Genomic DNA, 11,509 nt, shown 5'->3' with positions numbered 1-11,509 from the left:
CGTAGCAAGGAATCGATCGAGAAGATGGAGAACATGAAGTCGGTGGAGCTGTCCTGGAGGCAGCTGGCGGAGCACAACAAGGAGGGCGACGCCTGGTTGGCCATCCGCGGCCAGGTGTACGACGTCACGTCGTGGGTGAACGCTCATCCGGGTGGCAAGGACACCATCCTCCTCAATGCCGTACGTGCCCCTCTCTCACACAGTATACGTTCATTCGTTCATATCACAATCGCACAAAATCTCAAATCAAATTTCGGCTACGCGATCGCGTAACAGCTCCAATTGCCAACCAATTTACACTCCTATACGAGCTCATCGATCGATCATATCATACCTACCGTGCGGTGGCCACATCGATCTTCCTGCCGGACGTTGGGCCGGGGTTATTTTCAACCACTGGCGCAGCACCAGTAATACGCCGCACCAACTACACCGTAGTAAACGCAAACAACACGTTACGTTTCGTTGACACGTACAGTGCGAGTCCGTCTACACTACGTTCCTTACCAATAGTTCTTGCTTGAGCCTCGAGGCTGATCTTCTTGTTCACACTTCTTGCGCTGGCAACTCGCAGGGGCGCGATGCGACGCAGCTGTTCGAGGCGTACCACCCCGTGTGGGTGTCGAAGACGCTGGAGCGCTACCGGGTGGGCAGCCTGATCGACTCCGAGCACCCCACCTTCCCGCCCATGTCCGAGTTCTACCTCACGCTCAAGCAGCGCGTCGAGCGCTACTTCAAGGACGCCGGCGTTAAGCACACCCAGGGAACCAGATTGCTTCTCACCTCGGTCGTGCTCATTTTCGTTTGTCTCGCCTCTTGGCTCGGTGCTGTCTACGCTGCCCAGGTGCGTACCCTACACTTGCAAACCCTCTGGCTGAGCCTCAAACTCAACTTGGCTCCCTCGCTATAGGCCTCGCTGCTTCTGGGCGTCGCTTTCGCTGTGGGTTCTGGTGTGGGCATGGCGCTCTTGTCGCTCATCCCGGTCCACGAGGGATCGCACGCTGCTCTGACCTCGAGCCCATGGACCTGGCGGTTTATGGGCGCCATCCACGACTTCATCAACGGCTGCTCGTTCTACATGTGGTGCGTCTCGATCTCCGCCACCGATGCTCCTACCTAGAAGTCTCCGCTGCTCAACAGCAAGCTCGCTACTACAGGTGCCACCAGCATTTTCTGGGCCACCACCCGTTCACCAACGTGGCCGAAGCCGATCCCGACGTGCACACCAATGACCCTGTGGACTTCCGGCGTATCAAGGCCGAGCAGCCGTGGTACAGCCACTACCGGCTCCAACACCTCTATGCGCCCGTTCTCTATGGTACGCAGCACCTCCTCGTCTCTATACAAAGTAGTCGCGTGGCGTTGGACTCACGCTGTGCCTTCAAGGTCTGCTCGCTACCAAGTTCCGCATCAACGACATTCAGATCATGTTCTTCCTCGGTGAGAATGGCAAGATCAGGTACATTCACGAACAACGGTTACACTTATGGACTTGATGATGGACACTATACTTCGACTATACGTTGTTGCGCTATTGAACGCATGCTTAGTACACTCCCTCCCCTACCGGGCAGCGGTTTTGGGTGGCGCTCATTCTAACGTCTCTCGCGCGCGCCATATCAGGGTGAACCCTACCGGTCCCTGGCATTGGTCTATGTTTATCCTGGGCAAGCTGTTCTGGGTGACCTATCGCATTGTCATCCCGTCCTTCTACCTGCCCCTGGGCCACGTCTTCGCCCTCGTGATGGCATCGGATTTGGTGGCGAGCTACTACCTGGCTCTCATGTTCCAAGTCAACCACGTCGTCGCCCCCGCCATCTGGCCCAAGGTCAACAAGAAGACCGGTACGTGGTTCCGTTTACAATACTCCTCCCAATGACTTTCGCTAAGCGCCACTGCAGTCGCTAAATTGCTGTCTCGTGGTTTGGAATCGAAAAGGCATGATCGACATGGATTGGGCGAAGCTGCAGGTGATGACCACGATCGATTACGCCCACGGCTCGTGGCTCACCACTTTCCTCAGCGGCGCGCTCAACCACCAGGTCGTGCACCACCTCTTCCCCAACATTTCGCAGGTACAGTCACTCTTCTCTTCTCTTTCTTCTTCTCGGCCCTCTCCAGCGCTTACCAAGAGGATCACAGACGCACTATCCCGAGATCGCGCCGATCGTGCGGAAGACGTGCGAGGAGTACGAGGTGCCCTACGTGGTCCTGCCCTCGTTCTGGGTGGCCCTCAAGGCCCACCTCCACTACCTCATGGTTATGGGTGGCGCTCCCGACCTCCACTGAACAAGGAGACGCGCTCCAGGGTGCCCCTCTCCGTCTTCGTTCTTTCAGTTTCGCGTGGAAGAGAAGAGCGAAGAAGGTCAAAGACGTTTCAATTCTCCAGAACTGTTTCGAAACCCCGATTGAGATTTGTGCCAGGCAACAGAAGCGGCGGAGCTAAAGTTGAAAATTCGTGCGAGAAGAACGAACGGCAGCCACAACAAATCGAACGCGTGGCGAAGTAACGGCAAAGACTGACACGAAGCACATTTGGATTGATTGATCTCTCGAGACATACAAGAACCATATATCGCAAGCGAAACTTTAAAGGCACAGATGGAAAGCCCGGTAGTAGAAGAAACGGAAGATAAAGAAAAGATGCAAAGTAGGCTCGAGCTGGAGGGGCGAGGCGTGTTGCTGCTGCAAGCTGCCATACAAAGCGACACTAGGGGCGACTATGCCAAGGCCGTGGAGCAGTACGAAGCCGCCCTCCAGTGCCTCGTCGAGCTCACCCTCCTCTATTCTTCAGGTACCTTTTTTATTTGACATTTTTATTTTTTCATTCATTCTCGTTTATTTGATGGTCAAGCCTTTATTTGGACATTTTAATATCTTTTGTTTTATTTGGCATTGACTTGGCTGACCATCCCGGGTGTGTCTGACCATCCCGAGTGCAGAATCGGAGAAAGCGCTGAAGCAGGGGCTGCGCACGAAGATGACAGAGGTGGCCGACCGTGCGGAGACGCTGCGAACGTTCCTCCGGGAGCAAGAAGCCCGGGAGAAGGAGGCCGAGAAGAAGGAAGCAAGTACGCCCTCCTCCGTTTGCATGGCCGCCACACGCCACGTGTACCGTGCTTGCACGAGTCCAGTACTGGCCTCGCCTGACTACTAACCTTTCCCCCTTTCTGCGCATGCTCGGGCTCACAGAGGATCTGCGGGAGTGTGAGGAGGTGTTGCAGATCGAAGGTGTACAGTGTCTTCATATTCATGCGGGGTACGTGGTTCTCCACCACATCAGCACTCTACCAACTGCCCCACATGTGTAACTGACACACACACACACACACACGCGACACACACACACACACAGGGAACAGGAGGAAGTTGGGAGGGGAACGCTACGCATACTCAAGGTCCCCATAGCCGACAGCGAGATGCGCTCACACAAGCATTTGTACGTTGCACGTTGGCCCAGTGACGAGCGTCTCTCGCAGCTTTCCCAGGTGTTCACCTTCACCCGTGTGCCGTGTGCCGTGTCCCACCAGGTTCCGCTCGTTTGAAGCGGAGCAGGTGAACGGGGAGGAGGTGGTGCGGCTCACGTTCCTCGCCCTGGGTGAGTGCCAGCTTCCGCTCATCCCGGGCCTGCCCTGCCTCCGCACCACGCCGCTCTCCTTCCTTCTGCCCATGCAGCAGGAGGGTCACTACGTCGCCTATATTTTTCCCAAGTGCGTAGCTTCTCTCTCGGCAACCGGCACCACCACCGCCTCGCTCGCTCGCTCGCTCGCTCGCTGGCTCTAAACTGTCTTGCGTGTGTGCAGCAATATTCCTCCGATCTACATCGACGTGTTCGAGCGAAAGATGCGCGAGGTGTGCGAGGTGAAGCACTCGTACGGCGACGCGACCCACGCCGACGACCTCCACCGCCAGGATTCGGCAGCGCAGCAGCCCTATTCGGTGGAGGAGGTGGAAGAGGAGGAGGAGGAGGACGGCAGCGAAGGTGAGGGGAGTGTGGAGGAAGGGGCGAAGGAAAAGACGAGCGCGCAGGACAAGAAGGTGGTGGTGGTGGACAGGACCGACGTGAAGATCACCAGCGACGATGGCGAGTCGTGGCAGGTCACCAACGAGGTCGTCACCTTCAGCTCCAACGCCGAGGGCGCCATCGTTCCCTACAAGCCGTTCGACGCGGTACGCTAAGATTCAGTGAACTCCTAAGCACCTGCGCGCTAAGCTGACACTGATGACCTCTCGGCGCGCAGACGACCAATTTTTCTCAGCGAACGGCGAGCTATTTGGATTATGTCGCGTCCGCCATCGACACGGGCAGTGCCTACCTCAGTGAGCGACTCGGTACCGATGTCCACTTTCTTGAAAAGGAATGATGGTCGCTATGCAGCCAGCCCGTCCAACCCTTCGCTCGCGTGCGCTGTCGTGTTTCTATATAGAGAAGGGCAGCGAGGTCTTTGCGCATCGGCTGGCCGAGACGGTGCAGCAGGCCAAGGAGTCCGGCTGGCTGACCCCCAACGAGGAGGAAATGAAGGTCAACCCGCTCGTCAAGGGCACCATCTACTACGGCAGCCGCGTGTCTCCCATCGCCGTCACAGGTTCGTCTCGTGACACGCACGCTCGTTGCTGTTCTTGTTTTTGGTCTCGATCGATTGGATCGCGCCGACTAACAATTAAATGTTAAATGTATACAAATGGGTGACATCAGCCTCCGGAGCGGTGGTGAACGGGCTCGTCTACGCCGCCGAGGGCTTGGGCAAGCTCGTGGGCAAGGGCGTGGCCAAGGCAGTCCCGTCGGTGCGCATTGTTCAGGCTTGCTATTGTATTACCAGCTCACTGACTCGTCCGTAGGGCGGAGACGGTGGTGGCTATGCGCCCGTCAAGTCAGCGATGGGTGTTGGCGGTTCGACCGTGCGAGGCGTGGGTACGTGTGTGTGTTTGTTTGTGTGTGTGTTGTGTGTGTGTGGTGTGGCGCCGTGCGTTTGCACTATAGCGACACGGTTGTTTTTCATGTTTCATTAACTTCTCGCGTGGCGACCACACCAGTTACGGTCTGGGAGGCGCTGGAGAACGCCGGCAAAACGGTGCTGACGGCATCGAGCGGAGCCACGGTGACTGTGGTCCAGCACAAGTACGGCTCGGAAGCCGCCGAGGTTGTGGGCCAGAGCTTCGCGGTCGGCGCTGACGTCTTCCAGACCGTCAGCAACGTCCGATCGCTCGGTGTGAAGAAGCTCGCCAAGAGGGCCGCCAAGAAGAGCACCATCAGCGCTGGTACGCTCTTCGTTTGCCCCAGTCCAGTGATCTGCACTTGGTCACGTGATTCTCATCCGCACGCACGCACGCACGCACGCACGCCTCTTTTTTTGTTACAGCGCGAACGGTGGTCACTATCAAAACCGACGAATCGGGCAAGCCGCTGGCCATCGAAGACGTGAAGCAGAGGCCCGTGCCCACCATCGAGTTCCCCATGCCCGAGGAAGCTTCGTCTCCATCGCCGTCGCCGGGTAAGCTTACCTCCATTCATCACCCGGACTTATAGTCTTGTTTGTTTTTCTAATCCGTGTCTTGCGCATACGCGCCATTTCTATTTTCTTTTCATATTCAACCAGGAGGCCAACAGCTGTTGCTGGAGGGGCGACAGCCGTACACACCACTCGTCACCATCGAGGAAGTGGACCACCGCACGGAGGATCACAAGCACGCACAAACTCCCTTGTAACTTGCCCCGTTGGCCCAACACTAGGCAAAGAAAACCGCCAGCTTGTCTGATCTACACCGTCATCGAGCCCTTGATCTTGGTGAACAACAACCAACCAAGATTTGTGGTCACTCCTCTCATCGGAGCTAAAAACTGAGGAGTTGAATCACACGGCGCACAAAAGAGAAGGGGGTGGTGATCGCGTCAGGTGCCTCAACCCAAGCAAGCTTGCTTGGGTCTGCCGCTTACACTGGAAGACGACGCCAGGTTTCGAAGTAAATTGAGTTAGCAGTTCAACGCCTTAACCACTCGGCCACGCCCCCTGATGATGGAGGCGGCGGGATTAGAACCCGCGATTGGTGATGTTAGACGCGCCCTCCAGACGGACAATCGAGACACCTCGACCATGCACCACAACCCAACCACCAATGTCTGCTCTCTCTGCGACCCGGGTTGCGCGATGAAGCTGTTTTTTTAACCAATTAATTATTAGCTTCGCTTCGTTTGTTGGTTTCGTTTCGTTTTTTGTTTCGTTTGGCTGTGTCTGGGCTTTCGATGGAAGAAGGGGATTTAGGGTGCGGTTGACCGAACGGAAGCGATGAGGCGCAGGAGGTCGGCCGAGGAGGGCAGCCCCAACGCCGCCCGGAGCCAGGCGCGGGCTCGGATGGCCAGCGGCTCCCACACCACGAACCTGGCCTCGAACGCCGGCGACTCCAGCTCCAGCAGCACCAACACCGTCACAGCGATCCTGGGCCAGTCCTTCGTCTTGTCCCTGCTGGCCGGCAGGGCCTTGTCTTCCTCGTCCTCCAGCTTTTCCTTTCCTTGTTCGCTCGCCCACATCGTCCGCTCAGACAGCAAGCTGCGCCACGCCTCGTGCAGCACCGCGACCAGTAGGCTCACGTCTTGCCTGGAGGACGACCACAGCACAACACAAGAAATCGTTGATATCGTGAGAGTGTGAATTGTTAAAAAAACAAAGTTGGTATCGTCGTGGTGGTGGTCGAAGTGCGTACTCGGAGAAGCAGGAGGGCACCAGGTCGCGCACGGACCACCAGCCCTGGAACTGTTGCGTGCTCACGATGCGATTGAACAGGGCCGCGGTAGATCTGCGATGTTGTGTGCGCCAAGCGATGAGCCCCTAGCGCGCCCGCCCCACACAATGCCCAAAGAAGAGGGTTGGCGGCGTACAGGGTCAGCTCACCGAGTGCGGAGTCGACGACAGACACGGCTGGGGCCGGGCCGGAGAGGGGGACGCTCACCCAACCTTGCGAGTAGTTGGGCGAGGTGGGGCAGTAGACCGGAGCGGAAGGCACGTAGGTTGGGATCGCGCTCGGGTGCGCGCTGGCCGGAACCGCGCCGAAGGCGTTCGCTGTCGGGCTGTGGCTCGTGGGCGCCGTCGGCGTATAGGCCGGCGATGTGGGCGAGTAAGACGGCGACGTGGGCGAGTACGACGGCGATGTTGGACTGTAGCTGGGCGAGGTGGGCGAATAGGAAGGTGATGTGGGCGAGTAGGCTGGTGAGGTGGGTGAGTAGGCTGGCGATGTTGGGCTGTAGCTGGGTGAGGTGGGTGAGTAGGCCGGCGACGCAGGGCTGTAGCTTGGCGACGTGGGCGAATAGCTGGGAGAGGTGGGGCGGTAGACGGGCGAGCTGGGTTTGTGGGGCGGCGACAGGAAGGATCCGCTGGTGGTGATGGGGAAGGGCAGGCCGCTCACGCCGTCCATCCAATCGGCGGTGCCCTGCGGATCGGCACGCGGCTCCCAGCTGGGCGACGTCGGCGAATACGACGGGGACGTGGGCGCATACGAAGGACTGCGTGTGCGGTGTGTGTGTGTGTGTGTGTGTGTGTGTGTGTGTGTGGTGAGGTAAGGTGCAATCAAAGATTGAAAGCGGCAGCTTGTGTTGGAGTAGTACCTGTATGCCACCTGCGCGGGTGCCGCTGCTGCCGGAGCTCCGGTTGGAGAGTAAGTCGGCCCAGAGCTTGGCGCGAGCACAGTGTTGGTGGCGCGCTGAATCGTCGTTGTCGAGATACCACCCGCTGAAAGGCAAGTGAACGGAGACACCACAGAGTAGAGAAGCGCCAGCTTGGTCATCTCGGCTCGGGCGTAGTGCTGCACAGACATCGCGGCGCCCGGGCGCTTCAGCTCGTCCTTGACGCGCGCGAAGCGGTAGTGCCACACGCCTACGTGTATCGAAAGCCGTGAGGCACGCTCGCACACGCACACAGCCAGATAAAGTGGGGGGGGGGACAAGCGCCGTACTGTTGTCCTGCTGGTAGTCCTTGATGAGCGCGCGCACGGCCAGCCTATGCAACAGCGTTGACACCTGTGAAGTGGGCGTGCGCAGGACCACCCGCTCCTTAATGGACTCTGCATAGATTGGCGCGTGTGGTCTCTGTAAGTCACACATGCAATGCGCGATGATGGTGGGAGAGCGGAGGCGGAAGGAGCACCTCCGCGAGGACCGCGAGCCGTGACTTGCGCAGAGTCGCATGCGGTTGTGGAGGGCATCAAGGCGTAGACCACCAGCGTGTCGCCCTCGAAGAGCGGCGGCGGCTGGAAGGGCGCCTGGTAGGGCTGGCCAAGCGCTGCAGCGGCGGCGATTCTGTCGCCGTTCTTCGTCGAGCTGCCCGCCGCCGCCGACGACTTTTTGCGCTTCGAGAGGTGCTCCTCGATGGCCGACTTGATGGGGTAGCACGGGAACACCTCGCGCAGCGAGAGCGGGTTGTGACACATGGGACAGAAACGGCCCGTGGTCAGCGACTCCTGCAGGAAGAGTGACATACATTCAAGCTGTTAGCTGTACAGCGGTGGTGCAAGGAATGTATCATGATGCATACCTTGGTGAGCCACTGGTGGATGGCCGTTCGGTCAAAGAGGTGGCCGCACGAGGTGACGGCCGGATCCTGCATCAGCTGGCCGGTGATGGGACACAGCCACTCCTTGGGCAGCTCCTCCTCCTCCTCCGCCTCCTGCTCCATGTCGTTGGTGCCCTGGTCGACGTCGTGCTGGGCTTCGTCGGGGCCTTGCCTGTTATCTCCGAGCCAAGACACGGCAAGGTCGTTCCAGCCTGGCCGCAGCGCACGAGCAAGCTGACGCGCAGTGGCGGCCTCCATGTCGTGTCTGGTTAAACCCGTGTGTACTAAGAGTGAGCACAACCGCGCGTACGGCAGAGCAGATGGTGATTACGCACTTGTGGGAAATGAACTCGGCCGAGCCGCGCATGGCTCGCGCCATTGCCTTGATGCACTCCACATCAGCCGTCCCTTTGATGTGATGCGGGCAGTGAGTTAGGCGCCCTTTTGAAGAGGGGGGGAAGGGTGCGCACCGCCGATGCCGAATGTGAAGGCGGTGGTGTTGGTCGAGTGCTTGCGGAGTATGTCGAGAATGTCCTCCCGCTTGTTGTCCATCATGCCATCGCTCAGAATGAACAGCTGACGCGGACACGTGGGCGGAGGCAACGGCGGCAGGGTCGAAGAGTTGCCGGCAGCGGAGAGCATTGGCGGCGCGCCGCTGTCTCGCTTCAGCAGGTACAGGTAGCTGCTGCTGTCCGCCGGTTGGTGCCGGCCCTCGAGCACAGCCACGAGCGCCGAGAGAATGTTGGTCCCGCCCATGTCGGCGCCCATCGACCGGATGTAATTGGTCACCTGGTCGAACGTCTCCTGGTTGAGCGCCTGCCCCTTCGGCCGGCCATCTGCGCACACACGCACACGCGCGTGAGCGGTGTTCGCATTTGCCGTGTGATGGGAGGTAAGAGGTGGGAGCTGGAGGCGTACGTTCGTCGGTGAAGAGGATTTTGTAGCTCGAGCCGAACCCGACCAGGTTGAAGAGCGTGGTGGCGGGCGGCAGGCTGCGGATCACGATGTTGAGGCACTCCTTCAGCGACTCCATGGGCGACCCGGACATGCTGCCTGCAATGAGCGCGTAGTAGGGCAGGCTTCGGATTAGGTACGAGCCGCCGCGCAGGCACAACCTCGACTAAGGGGGGGTGGCAGGAGGTAAGATACCTGATTGGTCCACGATGAAGATGATCTCCTGCTGGGGCGAGACCTCAGCATCGCCGCTCGTACCCAGCGTGGGCTCGCTGGCGGTGGAGCTCACGTCGGGACAAAGCGCCAGCATCACTGCGGAGACGTCTTCCGCCGGCTGCTGGTGGTCGTCAGTGTCGACCGGGAGCGGCAGGGACATCTTCCACCCGCGAGGTTGGTGGGGCTCTTCCACTGCGACCAGCAGGATGAAGTCCTTGTCCAGACACGCCCGCGCCAACCGCAGATCGCCGCTCGCGCTGAGGCCTCCGTCACCACCTGGCCAGCACCAACCAATCAGTTAAATCTCTGCAAGGGCCAGAAAGGTTCGATGGAAAGGTTCGATGAAAAACAAAGTACCGTCGAGGGTCATGGCTAGCTGAGGGTGGGTGAGGGACTCGAGCGACAAGATCGGCGAGGCGGCCTCGACGTCGACGTGCAGCGCGAGCGACGACTCGGTGGCGCAGAAGTGCGGCGAGGAGAAGAGCGCCGGGAAGACGAACTTGAACCGGTTGCCCTGCTCCGCGCGCTGGGCGTCGACCTTAGCCTTGTCCTCGGCCGTCTCGATGCGGAACAGCGACGACCGGGCCAGCATGATCTCCATCATGTAGCGCAGCTCGACCTCCACCTGGACCACCTGCAGCTCCCTGCGACCCTCGGGCTCGGTCGCGTGGTCGGCGAAGGGCAGCCGGTGCCGCCCGAGGTCGACCTCGAATCGGTCGCGCTTGGCCGTCATGAGCGACGCCTGCTGCTGGGCGAGCGCCCTGTTGCGGAGGCCGGTGGGCTTCTTTGCGGCATCGTCGCCATGGTCCTTCTCGACCACCTTGACCGTGATGACCTGGTCGGGGCCGAGGCGGGCGCTGAAGTGGTAGACGCCGGCCTTCACGTCGTCGATGGGAAACGCGAACGCCAGCCGCGGGCCGGCCTCGTTGTCGGTCGTGCCGTCGTCGCTGGCTCCGAGCTTGCGCTTGGCCGGCTTGGAGACTGCGAAGACCTGGCGCACGCGTACGTCCACGCACAAGTCGAGCAGGAGCACGTCGATTTGGACGCGCTGCAGCTCCACCTTGTGGTCCTCGACGAAGAGGCCGTAGTCGGGCGTGGACCCGCTGCTGGGAGTGCTCACCGGTGCGGCTGTCGGGCCGCCTGCTGGCTGCGGCGGGTCCACCGGCGCCGCCGAAGTGCTGGCTCCAGCCGCGGGACCCGTGGGCTTGGCGGCTTCGGCGGCCACCTGGTTGCTCTCTCGCGTCGGCTGCGCCTCGTCATCGCAGCCTCTCCTGCGCTTGGGGCTGCTCCTGGGCTCGTCATCTATGCACTCGGCATCAGGGCTCGGTTGGACAGAAGACGACAACGACGTCGGCTCGGCGAGCGTGCTCGTCACCACACCATCCCTATCGGGCAGCGGGCTGGGGGCACCACCCAAGTTCGTCACCGTCACCGTCGTGCTGTCGCCACCGTTCATGTTCCCTTTCTTTGTCAGCCTCTTCTCTCGGAGACGAGCGAGGCCAGCAGTAAAGAAGAGCTGGCGCGCACCAGCTGCAGGTTACTTAGGCTTGCCGTGCTCGCCTGCCATTATGGGTCCGTTTCTACCCCCTCACAACCTTCAGTGAATTGCCGAAGTGGGGGATTAGTATTAGGCGAACGTTTGGCGTTTACGCAGAGAGGTACCTCAACCTCAAAATCAGGTTGGCGCACGCAGGCCACTCGCTGTGGTCCTCCTCCATCGATCAATCTCTGCTGGACAGAAAGGAAATAAAGAAAAAACGAAAGAAAACGAAAACGGACAACGAAGAAGAAAGATGTCG

The 11,509-nt window shown here is 59.8% G+C and overlaps 3 protein-coding genes across 3 annotated transcripts; 2 read left to right on the top strand and 1 right to left on the bottom strand.

The window, feature by feature from the left end:
• Positions 1 to 24: 24 nt before the first annotated feature.
• Positions 25 to 2,289, top strand: ACA1_057250 (Fatty acid desaturase, putative; the record flags this gene model as incomplete). Its single annotated transcript, XM_004339057.1, has 8 exons — positions 25 to 180; positions 575 to 844; positions 911 to 1,083; positions 1,158 to 1,318; positions 1,387 to 1,459; positions 1,624 to 1,844; positions 1,939 to 2,075; positions 2,122 to 2,289. The coding sequence occupies 8 exons, from the start codon at positions 25 to 27 to the stop codon at positions 2,287 to 2,289; spliced, it is 1,359 nt and encodes a 452-aa protein (XP_004339105.1).
• A 354-nt stretch (positions 2,290 to 2,643) lies between these two features.
• ACA1_057240 (MIT domain containing protein) lies at positions 2,644 to 5,707 on the top strand (the record flags this gene model as incomplete). The annotated part of the gene is made up of 13 exons (XM_004339056.1): positions 2,644 to 2,794; positions 2,943 to 3,071; positions 3,193 to 3,259; positions 3,356 to 3,439; positions 3,531 to 3,710; positions 3,804 to 4,170; positions 4,260 to 4,332; positions 4,428 to 4,586; positions 4,697 to 4,785; positions 4,840 to 4,912; positions 5,035 to 5,259; positions 5,361 to 5,492; positions 5,598 to 5,707. 13 exons carry the CDS (start codon positions 2,644 to 2,646, stop codon positions 5,705 to 5,707), a joined length of 1,839 nt encoding a protein of 612 aa, XP_004339104.1.
• Positions 5,708 to 6,256: 549 nt separating this feature from the next.
• On the bottom strand, positions 6,257 to 11,166 carry ACA1_057230 (Ubox domain containing protein; the record flags this gene model as incomplete). The annotated part of the gene is made up of 14 exons (XM_004339055.1): positions 6,257 to 6,593; positions 6,700 to 6,792; positions 6,875 to 6,914; positions 7,000 to 7,303; positions 7,327 to 7,495; positions 7,739 to 7,865; positions 7,945 to 8,052; positions 8,136 to 8,448; positions 8,523 to 8,712; positions 8,876 to 8,948; positions 9,011 to 9,376; positions 9,459 to 9,593; positions 9,690 to 9,986; positions 10,068 to 11,166. 14 exons carry the CDS (start codon positions 11,164 to 11,166, stop codon positions 6,257 to 6,259), a joined length of 3,651 nt encoding a protein of 1,216 aa, XP_004339103.1.
• Positions 11,167 to 11,509: the final 343 nt, after the last annotated feature.

Source organism: Acanthamoeba castellanii (genome assembly GCF_000313135.1).
Source record: "Acanthamoeba castellanii str. Neff unplaced genomic scaffold scf7180000084599, whole genome shotgun sequence".
NCBI classification, from domain to species: Eukaryota; Discosea; order Longamoebia; family Acanthamoebidae; genus Acanthamoeba; species Acanthamoeba castellanii.
This window is presented reverse-complemented; position numbering and strand designations above follow the sequence as displayed.